The 25,141-nt window shown below is 35.0% G+C and overlaps 1 protein-coding gene across 1 annotated transcript; it reads right to left on the bottom strand.

Moving 5' to 3' along the window:
* Positions 1-448: 448 nt before the first annotated feature.
* Positions 449-24,828, bottom strand: LOC143257939 (uncharacterized). The gene is made up of 10 exons (XM_076517010.1): positions 24,693-24,828; positions 23,335-23,421; positions 19,899-20,211; positions 18,155-18,375; positions 11,779-11,921; positions 9,913-10,067; positions 7,566-7,644; positions 6,878-7,040; positions 4,304-4,463; positions 449-2,886 (listed from the first exon to the last, which is right to left on the bottom strand). The coding sequence occupies exons 2-10, from the start codon at positions 23,380-23,382 to the stop codon at positions 2,687-2,689; spliced, it is 1,482 nt and encodes a 493-aa protein (XP_076373125.1). The 5' UTR covers positions 23,383-23,421; positions 24,693-24,828; the 3' UTR covers positions 449-2,686.
* Positions 24,829-25,141: the final 313 nt, after the last annotated feature.

The following is a 25,141-nucleotide window of genomic DNA, read 5'->3' as shown; positions in this document are numbered from 1 at the left end:
ACCCCAATGTATACTTTTTAAATTACGACCTTTAGCAACGACAAATTCATAACAAAATTCATCTATGTGAAAATCAACACAATGAATCAGCTCCATGAGGCTTACCTAACGCATCGTTCTTTGAACTAGGCCTACACATTCTCTAATATAAGGCTTGTTAAAATCTTTATCAAACAAATAATTATGATGAAACCAGAAAGAAACGCTAGTCAAAGTCTAACTGAAACCTTGTACAAAGCCTGCGCATTTTCGAAAAAGGAACTTAAGTACATTTTCCACCATAATGGTTCATTAAATGGTTTTAATTAAACTTTAAAATTATATAAATTTAATTAAAATAATGAAACATAATTACAACAAAAAAGCAAACAAAAACTATGAATATTATAATTTTGAAAATGACTACATATTAATGTTTGCCTAATTCAGTTTAAATATAAAACTCGACTTCAAACATTTTTTTTGTTAAAAAACGTCAAATAAAGACTCGTATGCAAGAATGCGAACGAAGAACGCAGATATTTTTTATGAACCCTTTTTTTGGATTTGGGCTTATTGATAAATTTGTTCATGCCCATTGCATAGTGCAACTTGACACTTAAAACAGTTCCCATGACGCACATGTTTACACATTGAATGTACCTACAACTTCAACACTGTTTTTACGTAGAGCATGAGCGTTCATGGATTATATTGCATGTGGGGGGAAAACCATTTGTCTCGAAGTTTGAATGTGATGTGCATATGTAAACCAAGTTTTGTCATTTATATCTAAACAGTATTATATTCTAATAATTGTTAAAATAAAGTATTGAAATAAATTTTCTAAATTCAAGAGGGGGGAAAGCAAATGACCCCTTGTCCTATCCTACAAACGCTCTTGATGAAGGGGTAAACTAATAACAACCAAGTCAACCAGTGCTCGAATTGTGACCACGTAACAAGAGGAATTCTGTACGGTGAATGAAAGAAATATATACCAACCTGATACTCTCATTTACACAGATACATCGCGGATATAATTACATCGGTCACCAGTTAGTTCAAATTTAGGATTCAAAAATAAACTTGCATGCAACGGATATTGGTAGCCAACTTACAAAATACGTTTTCTAATGATTGATAGAAAAAAAATATTTGGTACAGAAGAAGAAGAATCAATACGACTGTAGCTGTACACACACATGCCTCAACTGAGGCTGAGTTAGCGTAATATCACTATGGAAACCTTCCTTCATGTGTATGATTACTTTAACATTCGTTTTAATGACGATAGATGGCCACGCTCCTCTTCTGTTCGAGCACTGGTTTTCATCCTGTTTGAGGAAAGGCTTAGATTTTTTAAATACAGGTTCGAAACTGTTTTAACGACTTGAAACTCTCTTCTGAAGGGGGCATCTTAATCCTAACAATTTTAAATTCCCTTCTTAAGAGGGGTCTTAATATTAACTAACGATTTTAATCTCTGCTCCAAAGGGGCATCTTAATATCAGTTAACGATACTCGAAACTTTGTTCAAAAAGAACATTGTAATATTAACTAATAATTTTAATCTCTTCTATAACATGAAATCTTAATATCAGTTAAAGACTCAAAACTTTGTTTTAAAGGAACATCTTTATCACAATTATAGACTCGAAAGATTGTTTTAAAAGGATACATTTATGTTCACTAACGATTCCAAAGGAGCACCTTAATTTCAACTTACGATTCGTAACTTTATTCTAAAAGGGCATCACAATTTCAAATAACGATTCAAAGGGGGGTCATCATATCAACTTACGATTCGAAACTTCAGAAGTAACTGCAGTGGATATACGACAGGTTAAAGATGTCACAAAACAGTTGGTTTCTGCTTTATTCAACATTTAGTAAAACTGAGAACAGAGCAACAACTAAAGGTTCTAGTTGAGACTCATATCAAATCAATCGCATGGAGACCGATTTAGTAACGTACAAAGTTTAAAAACTGGTATAAACGAACATATAAATCGTAATGACCTTGCCACAGAGCTGAAATATTGTAGATCACCTGAACATTACAATTTATTTTAATTTTCCAGGGTAAAAATAATAACCTAGAAAACAATTTTCTTAAATTTATAAGGTTGATTATATTTAAACTGGAAACATTATGATAGAGCAAAGTAATTATCCAGAAGTAGATAATCATCGAGTGATTTAAGCCTTATCTTGGACGAACACCAGATAGAATCTACTAATGCCTCAACTTGCACCAACAGTCTTAATATATTCGACAGAAAACCACATTCCCCTCTTCTCGTTGTCCGAGTGGTAAATTCCGGAATTTAAAATGCTAAAATTCAGGGTTAGATAGATGCAACGTCAACAGCGCAAACAGCCCATTGTGCGCTTTTGTTTTTGTGTGTTTGAGAAACAAAATACAAAAATGAACTATTTATAATACTGTGGTTCTTGGCTAGTAGGATTGATTTTGCTTACATTATTTTTATGGAAAACTACTCAGATACTGATGTTTTTTTGTTTTTTCTGAATGTTTGATGTAGTAGGTAGAGATCCACTTTCCAAGACATATTTCATCTAAACTCGACGAAATCAAAAACGAAATAAAATAAAATAACATAACATACGATATGCGCATAAGCGTTGGTGATCAAATGAGTTAGTTTACTTATATTTTATTTTTACTCTGGCTCCACCGTGTTCAGTACGTTTTTTCTAAGTAGCTTGCGAACTGATGATCCATTTTAACCGATCTTTCGTCTGCAACAGCTTTTATTCTACGTAGACGAATACAGAGACACATGGTCAAACCGGTGGTTAGCATGAGAACAAATACCAAGCCCGCAAAGATGGCGGCAAAGCCAAGCACCCGTAGACACACATATCCCCCGTTTTCTTGGTCTACTAGTAAAAAAAAGAAAGAAAATTAAAAAAAATTAAAAATGTGAAATGAACTTTGTGTAAAAGTCCTAATGTTACTTCTAACTATTCTGAACAAGTGTATAGTTTACAAATGATTATACAGTTGTAAAGTAATTTATGAAGGTATGTTAAACATTTTCTCCAACAACTTTGAATTGCTTAATATTTAATAAGTAAAAAAGAAATATTAAATTACGTTCACAAATATTAAAATAATACAGCTTTCTCAATATGTACTTTTATTTAGGATCACTATTGGGAAACATAATTGCAATTAATCAGTTAGCTTAATTTATTTTATACAGAAGGAAATGGTCGAGTTATGTTATGGAAACATGCTGCTTGGTTGTATTCCTGGTATTTGAATAATGCAGACTTGAGAGATCTGTTTCAGGACGAATACGTTCACTTTAATGATTCGACAGTAAATAGTGAAGACAATGGAATTATGAACGTGGTGTCTCTGCGACAATAGTGTTGCAAGTAGTTAATTCAGGATGACTACGAACCGATATTGTGTCACCCAAGACAGCAAAGAAATTACGAAAAAACCGACTAAATATCAATTGATAAAGAACACTTTAATGGAGTTTTTTTCAGTTAAATTTAATACAGTTTGTTTTTAACCTACAACATAATAAATTTTATAGTGTAAATCGAAATTACAAAAATGTTGTTGAGTTGAAAGAATTAAGTTTCATTTTCTGGTGGATTTATTTTTACAATTTAGAGATTATTAGCGTACTTACTAGCTGGATAACTTGTTTCAGCAATTGTAAAGGGTTTTAGTAGGTTACATGAAAGAAATTACGGTCAAGTATGACTTGTAACTGTAAGGAAGTTTTAGTAGCCTATACTAAAAAAATTTAAACATGATTCATGGCTTTAGATAAGCGACTGTAATGGGTTTTAGTAACTCATGTGAAAGAATTTATAGCTAATGTGACTTTGGATGGGTGGTTATAAAGGTATTTGAAGTCATGCAAAAGAAATGATGATTACTCTTAACTTGTGACTGTAAGTGCCTTTAGCAGTCCGTGTGAAAAAATGACAACAATGATTTGTGACTTTACATGAGTGACTGTAAAAGGCTTTATGAAGAAACTGGTAATTAATCATAACTTGTTACTTTGAAAGTAAACTGACTCTTAAGAGTTAACTTTAGTAATCTGGTTGGCAAACAAAAATTCACTTCCGGTAACAAAATGCAATTTTGTTTAATTCCTCTAATACCACGAAAGTTTCAGAACTTAAGTTAATATTTATTCGTTACTAATGTATTGCAGTATCGGTGGATATAATATTTATTCAAAATATTTACACGCCCGTCGTTATTTAACTAATTATTCCGAACATTAAAACTGACGTCACCGAAAATCAAAATTAAGTAAATCACCTTTGTTATTTCGTTTCCTTAGATACAAGCTGCCATCATCTTGTTGAACTTCCAAGGCTTGAAACAGGTTAATGCTCTCAAACATTGGAGAAGTTGTTGGTTGAGCGTGGAAGTCGTCAACTGATCGTCTCGTCAGAGTTTTCCAGTAGCATCGTTGGGGCTTCAGAGAACCAATAAAACCAATAATTGTGATGGTTCGAATCGTAATTTACTATAAAACAGCTAGTTAGGTCTTGGAATGAGGTAAACTCATGTCAACTGTCATTTGCGATACACATGTAAAGAGAAGGTCCAGGTATCTTACAAATCTTAGGAAATCAATAAAATGTTGCAGAGCCAATAAGAAAATAACAAACAATATACAGTAATAATGGTAAGTATTTTCAATAATATTCTACCTGTTATATTTAAATACACTAATACATCTGTTCAGCATTCGATCGGCTGATAAAGAATACTTCTTTGCCAAGTGGCATTTGTATACATAAATAAAAGTAGGTTGGTTGGTTTATTTTGAAGCACAAAGACACAACACGGGCTGTCTGTGTTCTACCCACCACAAGTATCGAAACCTGAATTTTGCACGTGCATCTCGAGAGATACGGTTGGCCACTCCTGTTTTAAAGTCCCCCTCCCACAAACAACAATAAATAAATAAGGCTGGTAAAACTCCATCAAATTTTACTGATAAATTACATATTAATAACTATTTCAATATTCATAGCGTTTTCACAACTGAAATTACATATATGTTAAGAAACTGGAAATAACACCTGGTCGTAATCAGCAATTCAGTAATAAGTAAATATTAATCCAGTTAGTTGTAAAATCAAAACATTAAATATACAAGCAACTAAAGAGAATAGTTAATCTTATCATATAGTTTCAATTACACTGATTTATTGACTTCAAGTAATTCTTTGTTTATGGTTGGTATCATTACCAGGAGATACAGCATATTATTTATGTTGATTGTTGTGTATCAAATTTCACTCAAGGTCACCAATAAAGGGAGCATCTGATCAACACCACCTACTGCATTTAATCGAACAATGGAATATTACCGTCACTCTTATAATGCACGTTTGGCCCCCAATTGCAGAGTGCTTTTTTATTATGTTGTAATTACCTCTCCTCTCCCTTCAGTTTCTCAGTGTTTTACAGAAAAGCCACCGCGTTGGGTTATATGCTAGGCCTAACGAGAGGAATCGAAACCCGGATTTTACCATTTCAAGTCCGTAAACTTACCGCTGTTCCGTTGGGGGTCTAGAACCAGGTTTCAATACCCGTGGCGGGCGTAATACAAACAGCCAGTCTCATAGCTTTGTAATTAACTACACATAAACTAAAAACAAACATCAACATTCCACAGAAAGTGTGCTTATAATGAAATTGTCAGTGTATATTGATACGCTGCGACAAACCACACATACTTTGAAATGAAACAGACAAATCAGACCTAAGCCTTACAGGGACTCTGTTACTATTCGTCACAAAATTTGTTTGTACCTAATAACAGAGTTGTCAACAGTTGGAATGTTAAAGCTAAATATGCATTGTTCTTGTATTTCTGAATTATCACCATTTTGTTTAAGTATGTGTAATTGTGCGCTTTCTTTTATTTTTCTAAATGTATAATTATAAAGTCAAACAAAAGTGCACATGCCACGTCCACCAGTGGGTTGATGGTAAGCTTACAAAGTTACAACGCAAAAAAAATTTCGAGGGTTGATTCTCCTCTGTGAGCAGAGAGCAGATATCCTGGTGTGTTGCTTTGCACTAAAAAAGAAATAACAGCATGCGCCACCTAATGGTATTATCAACAACTAATGTTGGTTATCGTGGAAATGCATTTGAGAACTGTGACAGGGCTTTATTTTTAAATTTTTGAATACGTATAATAAAATATAAAGTATTACTTAAACTGCGTGAAAAATACTGAAATTAAAACGGGATATGATGTCATAAATAACATTTTTTTAAAACGGGATATGATGTCATAAATAACATTTTCTTAAAACGGGATATGATGTCATAAATAACATTTTAAAATTTTTTTTCTCCAAGTTATCATCTTTCTCTTTATCTCCTTTGAAGGTATTTAAAATAATTCATATTAGAACTCAGAGCTTTATTCTGGGACGAGCGTGGTTTCATTGTTAGCGTCCTGTACTTTAGACCTGAGGTTCTGTAGTTCGTATCCTGTTACAACTAACGTCAAAAAATAAAATAAAATAAAAATCGCACATCTGGAACCATTGATGCGTCATAAGAGTGACGATCAAATCCCGCTATTCTATTAGAGTAGCCCACGAGATGGCGTTGTTTAGTGTTGACTAGCTGTATTCCAGCTAGTCTATTACTTCTAAATTAGGGAAGATTAGTGCAAATTATCCTCGAATAGCTTTGCACAACATTTAACACACAAAAAAAAAAGCCAACTTTATTCCAATCCTAAATATCAGAGAGTTAAAAAATAACAAACCCTAACCTGATAGTCAGTTAGCACCGTCGAACTAGAATTGTTTGTTTGTAGGGTGATAACTAGAATTTTCCAACAATACGGTTACTTACTGGACAAGTTCCATGACACATATGAATGTCACATTCTAAATAAAGAGCGGGACTTCCGGTGAACCTAAACGCCTTCAGGTAGGCATATAAAGTTATATCCTGTCCGTTATTTCCGTTAACTTGTCCCCGAAACGGTGTAATCAGTTTATCGTTGGTAACACATCTGCATAACATTCCAAAATCAACATATTGATAAAACCCTCAGTTTTTTCGAAATTAAAATATTACATATATATTTCACACTTTGTAATGCAAGTATGAACGTAGTGGAGATCGTTGTGTGTGTGTGCTTTTGGTGCTTTAAACACTTGGAAAATTTTAAACAGTTTATCACATCAAATATTTAATAGTTTGAATTAAATAAATTATTTTAAGTTTCTCAATTTTAGTAACTTTGTGTTTGTTCTTCCATAGTAATTTAGCGAAAATTGTATTAATTAATTTAATTTTAGTAATATATTAATTAAAAAAAAAACATTTAGCAAGTTAGCCTAATTTACACTTAACAACTACTAAGCTTTATTTTATCATCTGGTTACACCTGAATTTTTGTCCGTATTCTAACTTCATTTGTAACCTCTTGTTGTTGTTTTTTACACAATCAACAAAGCTAGAGAAAATGTTTGTAATACGGTTCGATATTATAATTCAATTACAAATAGTAAATTATAAATAAAATAAACCTTACCCGTTCGAGTCTATCAACTGAAGACGCTTCTGCCCGCCATTGTGAGCTACACAATTACTTACAAGAATATCGAACCCCGCTATAAAGGATATAAAAACACAATGTTTTTAAATCAAAATAAATGTTGATTGATTAATTATTACTATCATTGATTATTAAAAATAATATTATAGTAGAAATATGATTTTTGTGTTGTTACACTATATATACTAGTAAATACTCATTTATCGTAGACTGTATAAAGTAGACTTAAGCCAACTAGTATGACCCTTTATTTTTAAGGTCTATAGTGGCTTACTGGTTAACGTATCGAACTCTTTATCTGAAGTTTGTTTGTTTGATTTTAAATTTCGCGCAAAGCAACTCGAGAGCTATCTTCGCTAACCGTCTCAATTTATCAGTGTAAGACTAGAGGGAAGGTTTGTTTGGTTTTAATTTCGCGCAAAGCTACATGAGGGATATCTGCGCTAGCCGCCACTAATTTAGTAGTGTAAGACTAGAGGGAAGGCAGCTAGTCATCACTACCCATCGCCAACTCTTAAGTTATTCTTTTATCAACAAATAATGGGACTGACCCGCTCACTATAACACCCCCACGGCTGAAAGGGCGAGCATGTTTGATGTGACAGGGATTCGAACTCGCGACTATAGCATATAACATGATGTTTATATTATATTAAATTATAAACAAGTGTTTTGACGTTGTATTTCGTTCTGTGGATTCTTTTAAATCATTTTGTGAAAATAATTCAAAGTCCAGTCTATCTAATGATAATGAACTAGTTTATTTATTCCTTAAAGTTTCTAAAAGCCGATCTCACTTGCACGCTGTTGTAACTCGTACTTTGAAGATATACGTTTACAAATAACATTCATATGGAAACACAATGCTGCTAATTATGCTATGAACAATGTAAAACTTTAAATTATTCCTACAGTTTTATGATTAATGGATTAAGTGATTAAATATATACGATACCTATCACTGATTTAGGTACTTCTGTGAACTAACACTGACTGACTCACTGCTTACTGATTCTGGTATTTATAACTAATATTTTTTTCTAGATAATTTACAAAACGCCCTCCGCTTGTATAGCAGTAAGTCTAGGCATTTACAACGCTAAAATCATGGGTTCGATTCCCCTCGGTGTGCTCAGCAGATAGCCCGATGTGGCTTTGTTATAAGAAAACACACACACCCACACATTTCACAAAACTATGTATCATTAAATCGTGGCCCGGCATGGCTAAGCGTGTTAAGGCGTGTGACTCGTAATCTGAGGGTCGCGGGTTCGCATCCTTATCGTGCCAAACATGCTCGCCCTCTCAGCCGTGGGGGTGTTATAATGTTACGGTCAATCACACTATTCGTTGGTAAAAGAGTAGCCCGAGAGTTGGCGGTGGGTAGTGATGACTAGCTGCCTTCCCTCTAGTCTTACACTGCTAAATTAGGGACGGCTAGCACAGATAGCTCTTGAATAGCTTTGTGCGAAATTCAAAAACAAACAAACAACATCATTAAATCGTCAATGTTCAGCAGCTCCCTCTAGCAAACGAACAAAATATAAACTTAAAAATATAGCTTATAACACAAGTGTATTTCTAATTAGAAGAGGTTGAAAGCACTAAAAAGCTTTACTAAGTAATAAACGTTCTGACGAAGTATCATGGCTGAAAAAAATTCTTACCACAGGGAGCATAAAAAAACAACGAATGTTCGCTTTGATAGTTTCAAAAGACTCTGTATCGCCCTTAACAATTTAAGTTTAGCTTTTATAATCTTTTTCAATTTCTTCAGTGCTTAGCATCGTAAAATGTTTGTTATGAACACACTACCTCACGTAGAAGTTGAATAAATATTATTAGTTTCAACCTGAACGCACTTTTATGCGATATATGAGTTACATAACCAGATCAACACGCCTCAGGATCTGGTACAGCCAACAATAATTTAAAACTGCTCACCAGGGTAAGATCAAACAGGCAGCGACATCCTCTGCTTATGCACCTGTGGAGCGTATTTAGCTGAAATTCTTGTCTTTAGCGTTGGACCTTTGGATAGGCAGCCCAACACACTAAACACTGGTTCATGCCAGGCTAGGTGTATTGGATATAATAATAATATTATAATCTTTGTACTTTATGTGCATTGTTAACATAATTATAAGTATGTGAAATATACTAAATGTAAATTCAAGCTAATGTGCTAATTATATTTGTTTAGTACGTATTTTGTACTAAAATCATGTTAACATTTTGTAAAATTTAGCCTAGATTGTTCAAAAATAAATGTTATTTTTATTTCGAAATTCTGAATTTTTTTAAAAACTAAGTTCAACTTAACTGTTTTCAGTCTTCATATAGATGGCCAAAGTTAATGGTTCTCCCACACTGACGGGACCATCTATCCGTTGACCTTTCACATTGAATCCATTTCTAATCTCCATATAACACTGAGGTGGGGTTAAAGTAAACACGACAGGATTACCGGGACTTACCCTAGATTAATAACAAATATTTAAAAAAGTTTTAAATCAATTTCACCACTTGTAACTTCAATGGAAGTTGATGCTAATACTTTAAATGAAAACAAGAATACTAACCTTAGTAAACATATAATATATGTATGTTATTGGTAACCTTTTATCACTTTATCGTTTAGAATTCATTAGACCTAATAATTTTACTTTCAAATCAGGATACACATCTTAAATAAGTACAGAGAAGGGCTCTCTTCACTAGCCATCCTTAATTTAGCAGTGTAAGACTAGAGGGAAGGCAACTAGTCATCACCACCCACCGCCAACTCATGGGCTACTCTTTTACCAACGAATAGTGGGATTGACTGTCACATTATATCGCCAGCACTACTGAAAGGGCGATCTTGTTTGGTGCGACGGGGATTCGAACCCGCTACCCTCAGATTACGAGTCGAACGCCTTAACCCACCTGGCCATGCCGGGCCAACCTGCAAGACACTGTGGGAATCCATTCAAGGGAATCCATTACCAAAGATACAACTTCTCCAATTTTTACTAATTTTTTCTTTTATCTTTCTTTGCACCAAACGTATGGAAACTTTATTCGATACGGAAACATACTTCACTTTTATGGTTATTTCTATCAACTTGGGGCATAATGGTGGGTAAAAAAAAGCACATGGACTTGGTAACTAATGAATGAGAGTTTGCTGTAAAAGTCTTATCAATGTCATAACTACAAGTATGGCCGCCAATGTTGACTGTTTTGAATTTCGCGCAAAGCTAGACGAGGGCTATCTGCGCTAGCCGTCCCTAATTTAGCAGTGTAAGACTAGAGGGAAGGCAGCTAGTCATCACCACCCACCGCCAACTCTTGGGCTACTATTTTACCAACGAATAGTGGCATTGACTGTAACATTATAACGCCCCTACGGATGAAAGGGCGAGTATGTTTGGTGGAACAGGGATTCGAACCCGCGACCCTCAGATTATGAGTCGAACGCCTTAACCCACCTGGCCATGCCGGGCCCGCCTTTGTAATACTGTATGCATTTACTCTGTTTCTATAAGAAATTGTAAAACATTTTATACTATTTATTTATTTAATTGTTAGGATGTTTTATTTAAATGAAATACTAGATAAATAAAATGTTCAAAATAATGTTCAAATCAAAGATAGGGTATACACTTTTTTACCTATAATATGGCTAATAACAAATGTATTGAAGCACTATCAGATAATTCATGATTCTGGTTAGTTTAGTTATGTTATTTCAAAACAACCAAGTAAAAACATTTGGTCTGAAGACTAGAGTAAAAAAACAATACAGGTTAAAACGGTGCTCTGAAAAGTATCATTAGGTAAATGATGCAAACCAGAAAACCGATTCTTCTTAAAACGGTAAGTAAAATAAACAAGATTAGTCACGAAATTTGTGTTTATACAAAAAGGAATGATTAGAAAAAAATACAGATAAGTATAAAACTAGTGCTTTAGAGAAAAAAAATGAGTAGAAAAATAAACTAGCGCAGAAAACTTACTTTCAGAAAAAGTGGCAGATTTTTCTGCCTACAATATTAAAATGGGGGGTCTAGAAATAATTATAAACTTCAGTAGATAAGAAAGAAAAAAACTTAAACATCGAAGTTACGACCACCTCTTTAAACCTTTCAAGTTCAGTACATATTAATCCGGGTATTTTGTCAGTTCAAAATTCTCTTTTACTTACTCAACGTCTACGACAGGAAACGTGATCGTCTTTCGAAATTCGTAACCGTATTCACAAGTGACGCGAAAATGTTCGTCCCATTCTTCTTCGATTATTGGGTTGTACTGTATCGTGACCGTATTCCTCATACTCCCAGGGGGAATCTGTGGAAGTATCACATCGAAATTATCAGTATAGTTACTAAACCTCATCTCGTTAGAGGGCTGTAGAAACAACACACCAGATGTGTCATTATAGCAATTAAATTTTATCCTAGTGGGATAACCATAGAAGTACAGCATTGCTAAACTTCATCTTGTACGGACACAAATTAATAAAAAAAAGCACTAATTCTATTTCATTTACTTGAAAAATACGTGCATGCTAATTTTGTTTTATCTGTTTTCTAAAATTATGTGACACTGAAGAAACGAAAATTTAAAGTACTGCGTATGTTTCAATATTCTGTATTTGTAAAATAAGAGTAACGTGTGTAAACGTTGAGTTAAAGTTATGTGAAATGTAAGATATTAATATATTAGTAACAAGTGTTTCACGCTCGAGGTAGTCTAGAGTAGGTGTTACAGTTTAACCAACATTAAAAGCACTTTATAAATGTTCGCCATGATGTAGACTTTGGGTTCGAAAGATTTGTTAAAGTTCTCTACAATGACGAGCCCCCCGCTAGTACAGCTGTATGTCTCCGGATTTACAACGCTAAAATCAGGGGTTCGATTCCCCTCGGTGGGCTCCGCAGATAGCCTGATGTGGCTTTGCTGTAAGAAAAACACACTCACACTACAATGACGAATATATGTAGAGCATGACTCTTAAATCATGTACAATCTAAAGACGCACTGTTTTATAGCAGAAGTTTTCAATAAAAGTATAAAGATTCGCACAGAAGAGTGCTTAAACCAGCAACAGAATTCACAGGCCAAACTATGCGACCATCTCTCATCTACAAAGGCTGTGGTCTTCCGATCCAAAAATACAATTTCAGTGAAGTAAAACATATCTTTTGGTACTATTAAGAAGCTGAGAAAGGAGGATTTTAAATTGACAGACTTCGATGTCAAAAGCTTCCAGTCATGTCTTGAATCATTGACTGCCACGTCTTCCAATGCAGCTTTAATTGACGTTTGTTCACATGACCTGCTTATATGTAACGTTGAAACCCCCAGGTGAAGCGTCTGACGATGTAAAAAGTAGTTCCAAGAACAGCATGTAACTAAGAATATCTTCCTTGCTATAATTTTATTCTTCCAAAAAAGCAAAGAATGTTCACCAAACTTTACAAAATATTAAAAAATAAGGTATGTTGCTGGGCTATGGCACGTATCTCAAATGATCTTTCCTAATATTAAATCACTTTTGGCGTTAAATTCCTGTTGTTACATCCTGACGTTTTGTGTGTTTTTGTCACACACACGCACACAGTTTGGGTGACTGCAGAAGGACACCAAATTACCACATATATGAAAATAAACATTTACTGTATGCATTAATAGCAATAGAAATAATTAAAAATTATAAAAGTACACTGAGTAATGCCATCTATAGGTGGTTAATTTATTAACAGTATAGAATGTTAACAGATAAAGTATTAAAACAAAAGTATATATAAGACTAACAACGAGCCACGAATCATTTGCTTTAACAGAGCATTACACCTAGTTTACATGATGCATACAGTTTATCAATGTTCTGTATTACCTTTATATATTTTTATGTAAACACATACAACCTCAATAACTTCGATGTCGAAACTTTGTGCGTTCTAAAACGCAGCTTTGAGAGTTTCATTGGTTCCTTTAATATCAATATATCGTTTCATCACATTTGCTATATGTATAGGATAATTTGAACCCTTGTCGTATTCCTGAGAAAATGACGTGACGTATTATAATCTGCTTTTACCATCGATAGTCAGGGTGCCATCAATTTAGTGCTGATCACCTTCGTCGTTGGCTGAGATTCAGTCCCAAACTTGTACTGATTATTTATCATGATTCACTGTGGAAATCGTACATTAGTAAAGATATTTTTCTTCCGTATATCATTATGTTGAACAGTTTTATATTGAAACACCAGACATAAATCCGTAAATTTAAATACATAAAAACCAGATGCTTAAAGAAATAAACTGTCAGCTTTCACGTTGTTGTTTGTTGTTGTTTTATCTGAAAAAAGTCGTTGTTTTCCCTGCTGCAGATTTTGAGTGGTGAACACGTTGTACTCTGTATCCCAACACAAGCCACATAGAATGTTAGAAATTTAAATGGTCAATTTCCATTATCCGGGCTAGGAGTATTATCCAGTCATTTCGAATGCGAATTTATCTGTAAACAGCGTACACCTCCAACTTTGCTCATTTTAATTTCAGTGATTTTTAAGCGGTTACTTGTCTAATGAGACCATTTCCTACTAATATGTATTTTACTGTGTTATAGGTGACATTTACACCTATATTTGCGAGATATGTACTCAACAGTCGTAAAGAACATACTCCAAGATATATATGCAAAAACGGCTCGTTTGGGTTGAGAAAATATTTTACTTAGAAGAGAGAACAACGTTTCGACCTTCTTCGGTCATCGTCAGGTTCACAAAGAAAGAAAGAGGTAACTAACCGGAAGCTGACCACATGTTTGGAAGGGGTTGTGTAACTGAGTGTCGGAATGTAGAGGGCGGTGTTAGATGTTTGAATATATAATATACTTAACATCTCTTCTTTGGAAAGCTTCAGTTTCCTACCTGGACTTAAGCCCAGCATGGCCAGGTGGTTAAGGCACTCGATTCGTTATCTAAGGGTCGTGGGTTCGAATCCCCGTCCCGCCAAACATGCTCGCCCTTTCAGCCGTGGGGGCATTATAATGTGACGGTCAATTCCATTATTCGTTGGTAAAAGAGAAGCCCAAGAGTTGGCGGTGAGTGGTGATGACTAGCTGCCTTTCCTCTGGTCTTACACTGCTAAATTAGAGATGACTAGCGTAGATAACCCTCGAGTAGCTTTGCGCGAAATTCAAAACAAATCAAACCTACCAAACCACTTCTGTTATTAACAGTTCCAGTTTCATGCGTCGTCTCCAAAGTCTTTATGTAGTTCCTACTGACACATTAAGTCTTGTCACAGTTTTTCTTATGGAGTTGTCTTGAATAATCAAACCCTCTATTTGTACACGTTTGCTATACAATATTTTAGTCCTAAGATCCATGAATAATAAATATAAACTGCTCAAAAAAATTAAAGGAACAAGTACGTTCTTTGCATATATAATTTCTCTTAGTGTTCCAAATGTGAAAATATTTTTTATCTTTTTAGGTAATTTGCCTCATTTCAGTTCCATCTGTATCCATTTTTTAATGTGTGATGAACGGTAAAACATGGAGAAATAAAATTTAAAAAAATGACCAATATCACCAAATCTGATATCCCATATGAAACAATACTTTAAACAGTTTACATGCGTTTATTCAAGAAATGTTTGAAACATTCAGTATCTAGTGTGACCTCTACTGGCTGTGACACACTCCTGACACCGATTTGGCACACTTCGAATCAGTCTATCGAGTTCCTGTACATTGTGCTGGCGTTCACTAACACGCCTCGACAACACATCCCAACAATGTTCAATCGGATTTAAATCTGGAGATCTGGCGGGCTACTCAAAAGTCTCTCGCACGTTAACCTGCATGAGAATGAACCCATCGCCGACAGCACCGGCAAAAAACCTCACAATGGATTCCAGATTTTCGTCTTTATATCGTCGTGTGTTCAGAGCACCCCTGTCGAGTATGAATAAGTCCGTGCGGCCCCCAAGCATATGCCTGCCCAAACCATTACAGAACCTCCTCCATAAGCATCGACTTGCACAATCCATCATTACGAGACACAGTGAACATGCTCTCGTCTGTCCACAGTACGGTGACCCATTGATGAAGTTCCCAGTCCAGGTGCTGACGAGCAAACTCCAACCTGGCTGCATGGAGTCTAACTGTCAGAATAACTCCCTTGCAGGCCGTCTGGCCCTAAGGCGTTCTTCGTGCAAACGATTGCGAACTGTTTGGGTCGACACACGGGTTCCAGTGGAATGCTGAAGGTCATTTCGCCGTGACCAAACCGTGGCTAACCCGTTCTGCAGAGCGGTAGTCACGATGTAGCGGTTCTCTTTAGCTTTTGTGCAACTTGACCTGGTCTCCTGCCATAAGAGTTCGTCTCCTGGTAACATTGCCAAAATCGATTAATGACGTTTGGTGACACACCGACGCGCTGTGCCACCCTCCTTTGGGTCTGGCCATACTCCAGCATCTGGACCGCCCTGGCCACCTCGTTTTCTGTCAGATGGCGTCTAACTGCTTGGGTACAAAAGATGAAAGTACACATTGACAAAACAAGCTGCAAAAGATCTATGTTGGTGATTGTTTCGAAAATTAATGAGGAATGCATGGTTTCACGTAACAGCCTTATATAGGGTACCTTGAGTTGTATTCTCCTTGAGTGAGATGAGTTTCGTTTGAGTTGCTTCAAACTTCACTCGAAAGCTTAAAAATACACTTGTAGACGAACGGATATGTTTTTGATACATAAATTTAGTTATGATAAAACTTATTGAAATATATACTTATTCCTCTAAATTTTTGAGCTGTATATAGAATAATACGCAACCGGAAATATCGGGTTTTCTCAGAAGCTTTAATTTCTCTTCGTGATGGCGGTATAGGCTGTAGTTGGTGGTTTAAGCTTACTTAAAGAAGATTCTGTTAATATGACAGATTTTAAGATGCCTCAAGCAGTCTGGAGAAGACCAGAGAGACTCGAATAAGGAAGATATGAAATTCGCCAACCAAATGACCCCAAAGACTAGCAAGGATCTATACACCCAACGCCAGAGAATTTTGCTATGTGAGGAAATAGAAATTATTCGAAAAAATATAACTGGACAATGCCCAAGAAAATTCCCAAACGGAGAAGAAAGTCAATGGTTGAGGAGATGATGGTTTGCTTCTCAAAAGACGATTCTATTTGAGATGTTGTGAGCTTTGAAAACTACAACTATAACCTTCATATTCACGGTAATCGTGGTAGCATGAGACAGAAGTTTTCAGTTAATGTAGAAACGTTGGGTGTAGATGTGTGGGACTCGAATCGACGAGGAAACTTACAGAAATATTGTTCAGTGATGGTAGGTAGTAGATGTGATTGAGTTTGCGCGGGTTTTCTTCTTGCATGGGGTTGGGCCTGCATAATCTAGGTGGAAAAAGTAATAACATTTGTTGATGTGATGGCATCTTTGGTTTCCGTGAAGTCAGCCTGGCTAGTTTGGTCAGTGATGAGAGTTTCTCGGCTTGTTGGAGTACAATGATCAGCAGCGGGGTTGAAGTAGTGTACACTTATACTTGGGTTAAGGGATGAGGAATTTTTGATGGTCTGATAGAGTTTTCTAGTGGCAAGGCTTGACGACCATTGCTCCTACAAGACTTTTTGGCTTTGAAGAGAAAATAATAGAAATATCACCGTGACTGGGGATCAGATCTACTGTTGATTTGGAGATCTTCATAAACTGAATAGTTTTTGCCAGTTAGTTGGGAGTACATCCGGTGAGCTGACGTAACTTTGTGTTCGAGGAAATGTTCAAGTGTAAGGATAAGGTTAGTGCCTCTAATGAAAAGGATAAAAATGTGAGTTTTGCTTTTATGGGTTAAGCAGGTCACATGTGGGAAGGAACTCCAGGGATTATAAGATATGTTAAGTCAGCATGGCTTGAGGGTTAGAGAAGAATTCCTCCCTATCGTAGGATTCTCGTCTTCATGGGATCAATGGGTATTCTAGGCGATGATTTGACGCGAGGGTGAAGTCGCAAAGCAATCCGTCTAGGATAATCTCAGATACCGACATGGTCTCGGGGTAGGGGGTTCAAAAGGCCTGCACAACTGGACGAGGACATATCTGGAAGCACGTCTTATTATTTCGGCTGCCTGTGATGATAACGTACAAATGGGTATAATATGTCTACCCTTTTATCGGCTTACTACTGGTGTGATATTTTCTGATTGATTGAATGCCAACCAACCACAATGTACACTATAAACACGTGACTATACTATGTGTAACTCCACAATATTTGTCTTTTAAACTCTCTTTCTTCACTGTTTGTATAATTTTTCCAGTACTATTTATACGTACGTGTGTAAACAGTGACATCATGTATTTAAAAACTAAACATCTAAATAAAAAAATAATATTACAGGTGTCTTAAGCAAGCAAAGCAGAAGTACCTGTTACTGTATTATCTATGGTATACGTACATTGTATTTCAATTTGTTTCGAACTTCAATATTTAGGTTTCATAGGAGTAGTGTATCTCAGTTATTTGATTACAAACAGTTTTATTACTCTTTTATCATCTGGAAGACGATTGTTGAATTCATTCCTCTCGCCCAAAGTTCCACACCTGTTTAGCCTGATGAAGAACTCGTAAAACTTCTCACCAGAACCATTAATGAAAACACAATCAGGGTCGTGGACGTAACCAGTACTGTATATTAACCCGTTGAAAGTACCGTTGAAACGAACGTTGATTTTCATGTAATTATCGAAGCAGTCTGCTGTTATATCTGTAATAATAATAATAATAAAACATGACAAGAAAACAGCCATTGAATATCAATTCACTGTAACAATAATGATACAACTTACAACGTATAATAACATTGTCGGTTTAAATAAAAACAAAATCTTCGTGTTGACACACGTCTGCGTCTACTAACGACTACTGGCACAAACAGGAACGTTTTCTTCAGGATCAGAAATTCGTAAAATTTTTCATCTGTCCTTCATAAAACTTTTAACTGGTCTTTCAAGAAATTTATCTAGTATTTCTAGGGTTAACTGGTCCACTCCAAAGAACGAACATGTATCTAAATATGTGTTACTTCCATTTTATCAATTGTAGGTATATATGTGCACATTTGGTTAGGTTTGTTTTGAATTTCCCGCAAAGCTATATGAGAGATATCTGCGCTAGCCGTCTCTAATTTAGCAGTGTAAGACTAGAGGAAGGCAACTAGTCATCATCACCCACCGCCAACTCTTGGGCTACTCTTTTACCAACGAATAGTGGGATTGACCGTCACATTATAACGCCCCACGGATGGAAGGGGCGAGCACGTTTGGTGCGACCGGGATTCGAACCCGCGACTCTCGAATTACGAGTCGAGTGCCTTAACCACCTGGCCATGCAGGGGCCATGTGCACATTTACGTAACAATAAACAAAATTCTGTAATTGAACACAACGGTTTTTGATTACGTCACTCATGGAATGTGAATAACCTATACTTTGATCCAGATAAACACACACACAAAGAAAAAAGTAATGTGACTTGAGATTAATAATCTAATACAAATAAAAAGGTAAAGTAAAAATCGGATTTCGATACCCGTGGTGGGCAGAGCACAGATGGTGCAATTTACAGCATTGTGTTTAATTCTAAACAGAAGCCACGCATGGCCCAGTGTGTTAAGGCGTTTAATCCGAGGGTCGCTATCGTGAAACTCGAAAATTTTATTTTTTCAAAGTTTGTATATACTTATATTTTTTTCGACTCAACGAAGTTTACAAAACAAAACGAAAAAAAATTAAGGGCAACAAATTACACGTAATTTCAGTGTCTGTTTGTAATTAAACACAAAGGTTTAATTATGCTCTGCCAACCACCGGTATCGAAACCCGTTTTCTAGCGTTGTTACTCCGAAGGCATATTTCTGTGCCACTGGGGAGGCTAATCTAAATGAGGGACCTCCCCCCCCCATTGGCTCAGCGGTAAGTCTGAGGGCCTATAACGCTAAAATCGGGTTTTGGTACCCGTGGTGATAAGAGATAGCACATTGTATAGCTTTGCACTCAAGAAAAAAACAAACCGATAACCCAAGCGCTTTTCACCTTCAACTAATTTAATAACTTTTAGTTTCGTCATGCGTATTCTTTGGTATACCTTCAAAGGAACACTTCTGTATCACTGAAAATAGCTTTATTAACTTCCAATCCCCCCTGAAATAAGAAAGTATTGTTTTCTAAAGTGCTCGAGTTATCTGTAATGTAATTTAATTAATTTCTTGTATATAGAAAAAAATCTCACAATCAACCCTTGGAATGTTTTTAAGCCTGGATAATCCTGTGAGAAAATCATCAAAGTTTGGTCCTGGTCGAAAAGTGTCGTAAGGTTCTCTTGATTGCGTCATCAAGTCTCCTTTCCACCTTCGTGGTTCAATTTCTTGTTGCAAAGGTTTTCTGACAAAGAACGCCATGCTTGTTTCTTTGATTGATTCTACTGCCATTCTGGTTAACTTAATTTTGGTTTGATTCTGAGCTTGGTTATAACCTGATGTGATATTAAACCTGTTTGTTGAAACGCCATCTAATCTGGTGGATTTGATTCTACCGTCTTCTGACTGCAACAGAACCATGAAATATGTTTTTACTTCTATAACATTCTTATAATTTATTTCAATATTTGTTTACATTTATACAGTATTTATAGATACTACATAAAATAAAAATAAAACTTGGCTACAAACTATACTGTGCAAAGAGTAAAGTAGATATTAGTAGAAGAGATATCCTGGGAGGTAGAAACCCCAGAGCGATAGGGAAGAAAAACAAAACTTTAAGTTATATAAATTAGCAAACTTTTGCATTTATCAGCTAGTTCAAAAATATATGACACATGTATATTATGTACAGTTGAAAATATTTCATTTTTAATAAGCCGCTAGTTTGACTAAGATTATAAAACTTTTCACATCTTGAACTTCGATCATTAGAAATATTAACAAACTTATGGTCATCTCGTTTATTCACTAATATACGTTAACTTAAAATAGTATATTTTTAAAAGTTCACCAAACTGTCACCAAGCGGCAACATCTTTGTATCTTTGTCACAAGAACTGACCAGACTGACTTAACGCGGAGTGCTTAGATGAATCGGGTTGAGGCGTTTTCGATCTCGATGACATTTAATGTGGGCTAAAAGTCTTGGGTGTAGCCATTCCCAATTTAAAGCTGTTGAACAGGTTCAGGGCAACCAGCCTGTAACACTCGTATCCTGGGCGACTAAATTTAATCAAATAACTTGTCTGACTTGTCACACTAATTATAACATTCCCATTGCTGAAAATGTGGGATCTTTGACCTATAGATCCACAATCAAGCATATATGCACTAACCAATAATTCACATCCGATGTACTTATAAAAATAAACTATAAGTTGTAAACTTATATGTACTGCCCACAAGTAGATATTAGTAGAAGAGGTATCCTGGGAGGTAGAAACAGGTAAAACCAAAAAACTACACAGGTGGCTGTGTAAAAGTTATGCAATGCCTTAACCCTACTTATAAGTAGGTATGTTTAATGTTTGTTTTTTTCGAATTGCACACAAAGCTACACGAGAGATATATATCCGTCTTGCCCTCCCTAACTTAGCAATGTAAGACTAGAGGGAAGACAGCTAGTCATCACCACCAACAGCTAACTCTTAGGCTACTCTTTTACCAACGAATAATGAGGTTTTCCGTCACATTATAACGCCCCCACGGCTGAAAGGGCGAGCATGTTTGGTGTAACGGGGATACGACCCCACGACCCTCAGGTTACGAGTCGAATACATTAACTACTTGGCCACGCCGGACCTATGTATACTTTAAAAAAAAAAAAAAAAGGTCTGTGGAGTTCACACATTTCTTCAGACGTAGCTAAAAGCTTATTACGGTAAAAGTCGAGTTTCGATACTCTTGGTGGGCACAATACAGATCATGTAATTTTGTCCTTAAGAATATCAAAAACAAACCAAAGTAATAAACTCGAGCAAGGTGTATCTCTGTAAAACAGTATACATAATATTGTTTTCATGCCGGTTTCTTAGTCAACCTTTCAGCTTTTCATTTGAATAGAAGTTTCACGTAAAGTACAAATAAATAGTAAGAAGAGTCGTCTCTCCTGAAAAATTAACCAAGCTGAAATTGTGGCTTAATCCCTGGTACGTTTTAATAATATCTGGTAAAAGACTGATTCACAATAAGCAAACTAGACAAGTTACTCAAAAATAGTCTCCCTAATGTCAACAGACTTTAAAAGCTAAATATTTGGTGGGTTGGGGTTAGATTCCCCACATTAACAATACAACGGATCGCTCAATGTGGCTTTGATCTAACACACAAACATGAACAACTTTCAAATTAACTACGTTGTTAATAAAGGAAGGAAATTTAGTGAATTATGAAAACTGAGTTTTGTAAGTATAGATAAATAATAATATAATATCATGACGCACGTATTCAATAGTTATCGGTTGCCATAGCAACGATATTTACTGTGTGCGCATGTGTGAATATTTTTTTATTAACCTATTGTTATTGAACTATTCGATGTACTGTTGCAAACTTGTGGTAATTGTTTTAATTGCTAACAAAACTACAAACATAGCCAGGTTAATAGATATATTGTTATTGACAATACATAAGAAGGTGTAATTCATCTCTCAGTTTCTCTATATAACACTTCCCTTTAAATATTTTATGCATACAAATTTCAGGAAAAAAAACTGATGCCAACAGCTTCATATTCAAGCTTATGACATCATGAGGTAATTAAAGATGTAGACAGTATCACTACGTAAACTCGAGTAACCCCCAAAACTAGATGTACTTCCGCAGGATCCCCAAAAGTGTTCTGTTTCAAGAGTAAATAAAACCAAAATTAAAAGTAACAAATATTTTTATTTCTTTCTTTTGATGTTCGTATATCATGCTGTGTTCTAGCCTACAGAGTGCATAATTCTTCTCGTTTTACTGACATCATGAAATTACAAATTGCAACGTTAAGCATCCCTTATATGATATAATTATGTGTCTATTGACTGACTGACATACAGACAGACAACACACTACTGCGTAATGGCGCAAATGGTTAAAACAGATGAGTCCTCCAGGTGGCCTTCAACTCCCTTTCAGGCAAATAACTTTGGTTAGACTGTTATAATTACAAAAAAACTTTAATTAATGTATAATATATATAAGCTATAAATTAAAAATAAATAAATACGTCAGTTTGAAAAAAAGGACTAACAACACAAACAGTATACACAACATTTAACGTATATCAGCTATATAAACAGTATACAACTAATACAGTATTCTTGTCATAAAAATATAACAGTATGAAAATATTGCACACCAGAGAATTGATGACTGTTAGACGAAAGCACGAAAAGGTATTACAATTTGTTCTTGTGCTTTTTTATATTAATATTGTATATATTTTTAAAAATAAACATACTCTTCCACAAACTGTAATGTTTACAGATATATATTCAGTGCAAGCATTTAGATTGCCAGACGAATGACATTAAATTTAAGTGATTAAAATCTTGTATCACTTGGTTTGTAAAACAGTGTTACATGTGATTTTAATGTCCAAGGTTATTTTTTTCTGTCAGCCTGACGAGTCAAATAAAGCACAGTACAGCACGTGCAGTAAACTATCCTGCTAAGTTTAAACGTCAAAGTACCTACCCATGGGAAGACGTCGACGAGTAAAGAAAGGTATATTATTATTCTCATATTCTTTACGTTGATCTGGCCGGATTCTAACTTCTCTACCTTGCATACACAATAAACAATACAACAAAATCTTGAAATACTATGTCTTAAAAATGCATCAGGAAACAGATAATAAACTATTCTCTTTAAAAGTTTTCTTTGAAAAATCTTGAAAGACAATGACGAAAAATATTAACAGTAGTTTAATCTTAACTCTTTATAGCATATATATATGTGTGTCACAATTACACATAAATCTTTGTGAGGTTAATGTTGCCATGGATGCAAAAGGCTTGTCTCGAGTTATAAATGTTTTGTTTCTTGTTTTCAGGTCTATATACTGACTTCAAAATCTGTTCACCTTTCAAAACCTTAGCGTGTTTCCACATAGAAATACGAATCACGAACTAAGAAATTATTGTAATCTTGACATAGTTAATATTCACATACGTTTTCATTCAAAGTGTTTCTCTCCTGAATTAGTTTTATAAATTAACTCTAACGCGTATATTTTCGTGGTTTTCTAATTCCTTGTTTTATTTATTTACTTTATTATGTCTTTTACCAACAAAGACGATATTATTTCGTAATCTACTTTTTAAGTTAACGACACAACGTTGAATATGGTGTGAATAATTTAAACTAACCATTTCTATAATTTATGTTAACCCTTTTTATAGCTCAAAATAACTCTATTTATAATTTGGTTTAATACTTCGTATAATTTAAGTTAACCCTTTTTCAATTTGTTGTATTTACAGACAATTGTATCCGTTAGTTAATGACGTTTTTTCTCTTTCTTTCTTTTTTGCCTAAGAAAACAATATTACTATGGAAGAAACTGATTGACCAGTTCTCTCGGACCCCTGGTGGACATTCTTACAGTTATGTGTTTAAACTAAAAATATTTACAACAGATAAATCAACGGTAGGTCGAACCAACTACTTGTGAATTACGTTTTAACGAATAAGACAAGATAGGAGCTAATCCTGTAATAATAATTATTATATGGAGTAAGCGTACGAAGAGGCGATATAAAAGTTGTTTTTCTTATGGTATTTATTTTAAAAGTATAGTAAAGGTAAGTTAAAGGTCATTCAAAATTAACCCTTTAACTGACAGACTTGGTTTCTGATAATTAAAAAAAAAAGAGACTGAAACATCTAAAAATGTCTTCAAAAATTGGACATTCGCCATTATGCATAGACCTCAGAACTACTGCATTTAATACATCGTATTAACTCCAAGTTTACCTTAGCAAGTCTAAAAATCGGATGTAACATAATACATTGATGACATATATTAAAAATACAATAATCTGGAACTTTACCTTTTTCAGCTTTGTTATTGTATTTGGCGACAACTTATTCACTATCTTAAGCCAGAAAACGTAAACAGAAATAATCACGGTATTCGGTGTATAGCTTCTGATATTAGATTTACGCTAGTTGCTTCGGATATAAAGACGCTCACAACCCCAACCTACTGGTTTAGTATCAATATCAAACATGCAGCTAAATCTCGTGACCATTTATAATTACATGCAGCACGAGCAGCCGTGACGTTTTTTGGTGGCGTATAAATGAAATTGATTAATGGCACATTTAAAGTATTCAAACATCATTAATGTTACCCACTCAATTCTGTTACCAACAAAAAAAAAGAGTTGACATATAGCAATCTGTTGATTTTGTTCTTGCTGAATTTATTGTCAATTTCTGGCAAAAGTTCAGAAATGAAGACAACAAAAGAGACATATTCCATTCCTATCGCACGTTT

This window comes from Tachypleus tridentatus, chromosome 7 (assembly GCF_004210375.1).
Source record: "Tachypleus tridentatus isolate NWPU-2018 chromosome 7, ASM421037v1, whole genome shotgun sequence".
In the NCBI taxonomy this organism is placed as follows: Eukaryota; Metazoa; Arthropoda; class Merostomata; order Xiphosura; family Limulidae; genus Tachypleus; species Tachypleus tridentatus.
This window is presented reverse-complemented; position numbering and strand designations above follow the sequence as displayed.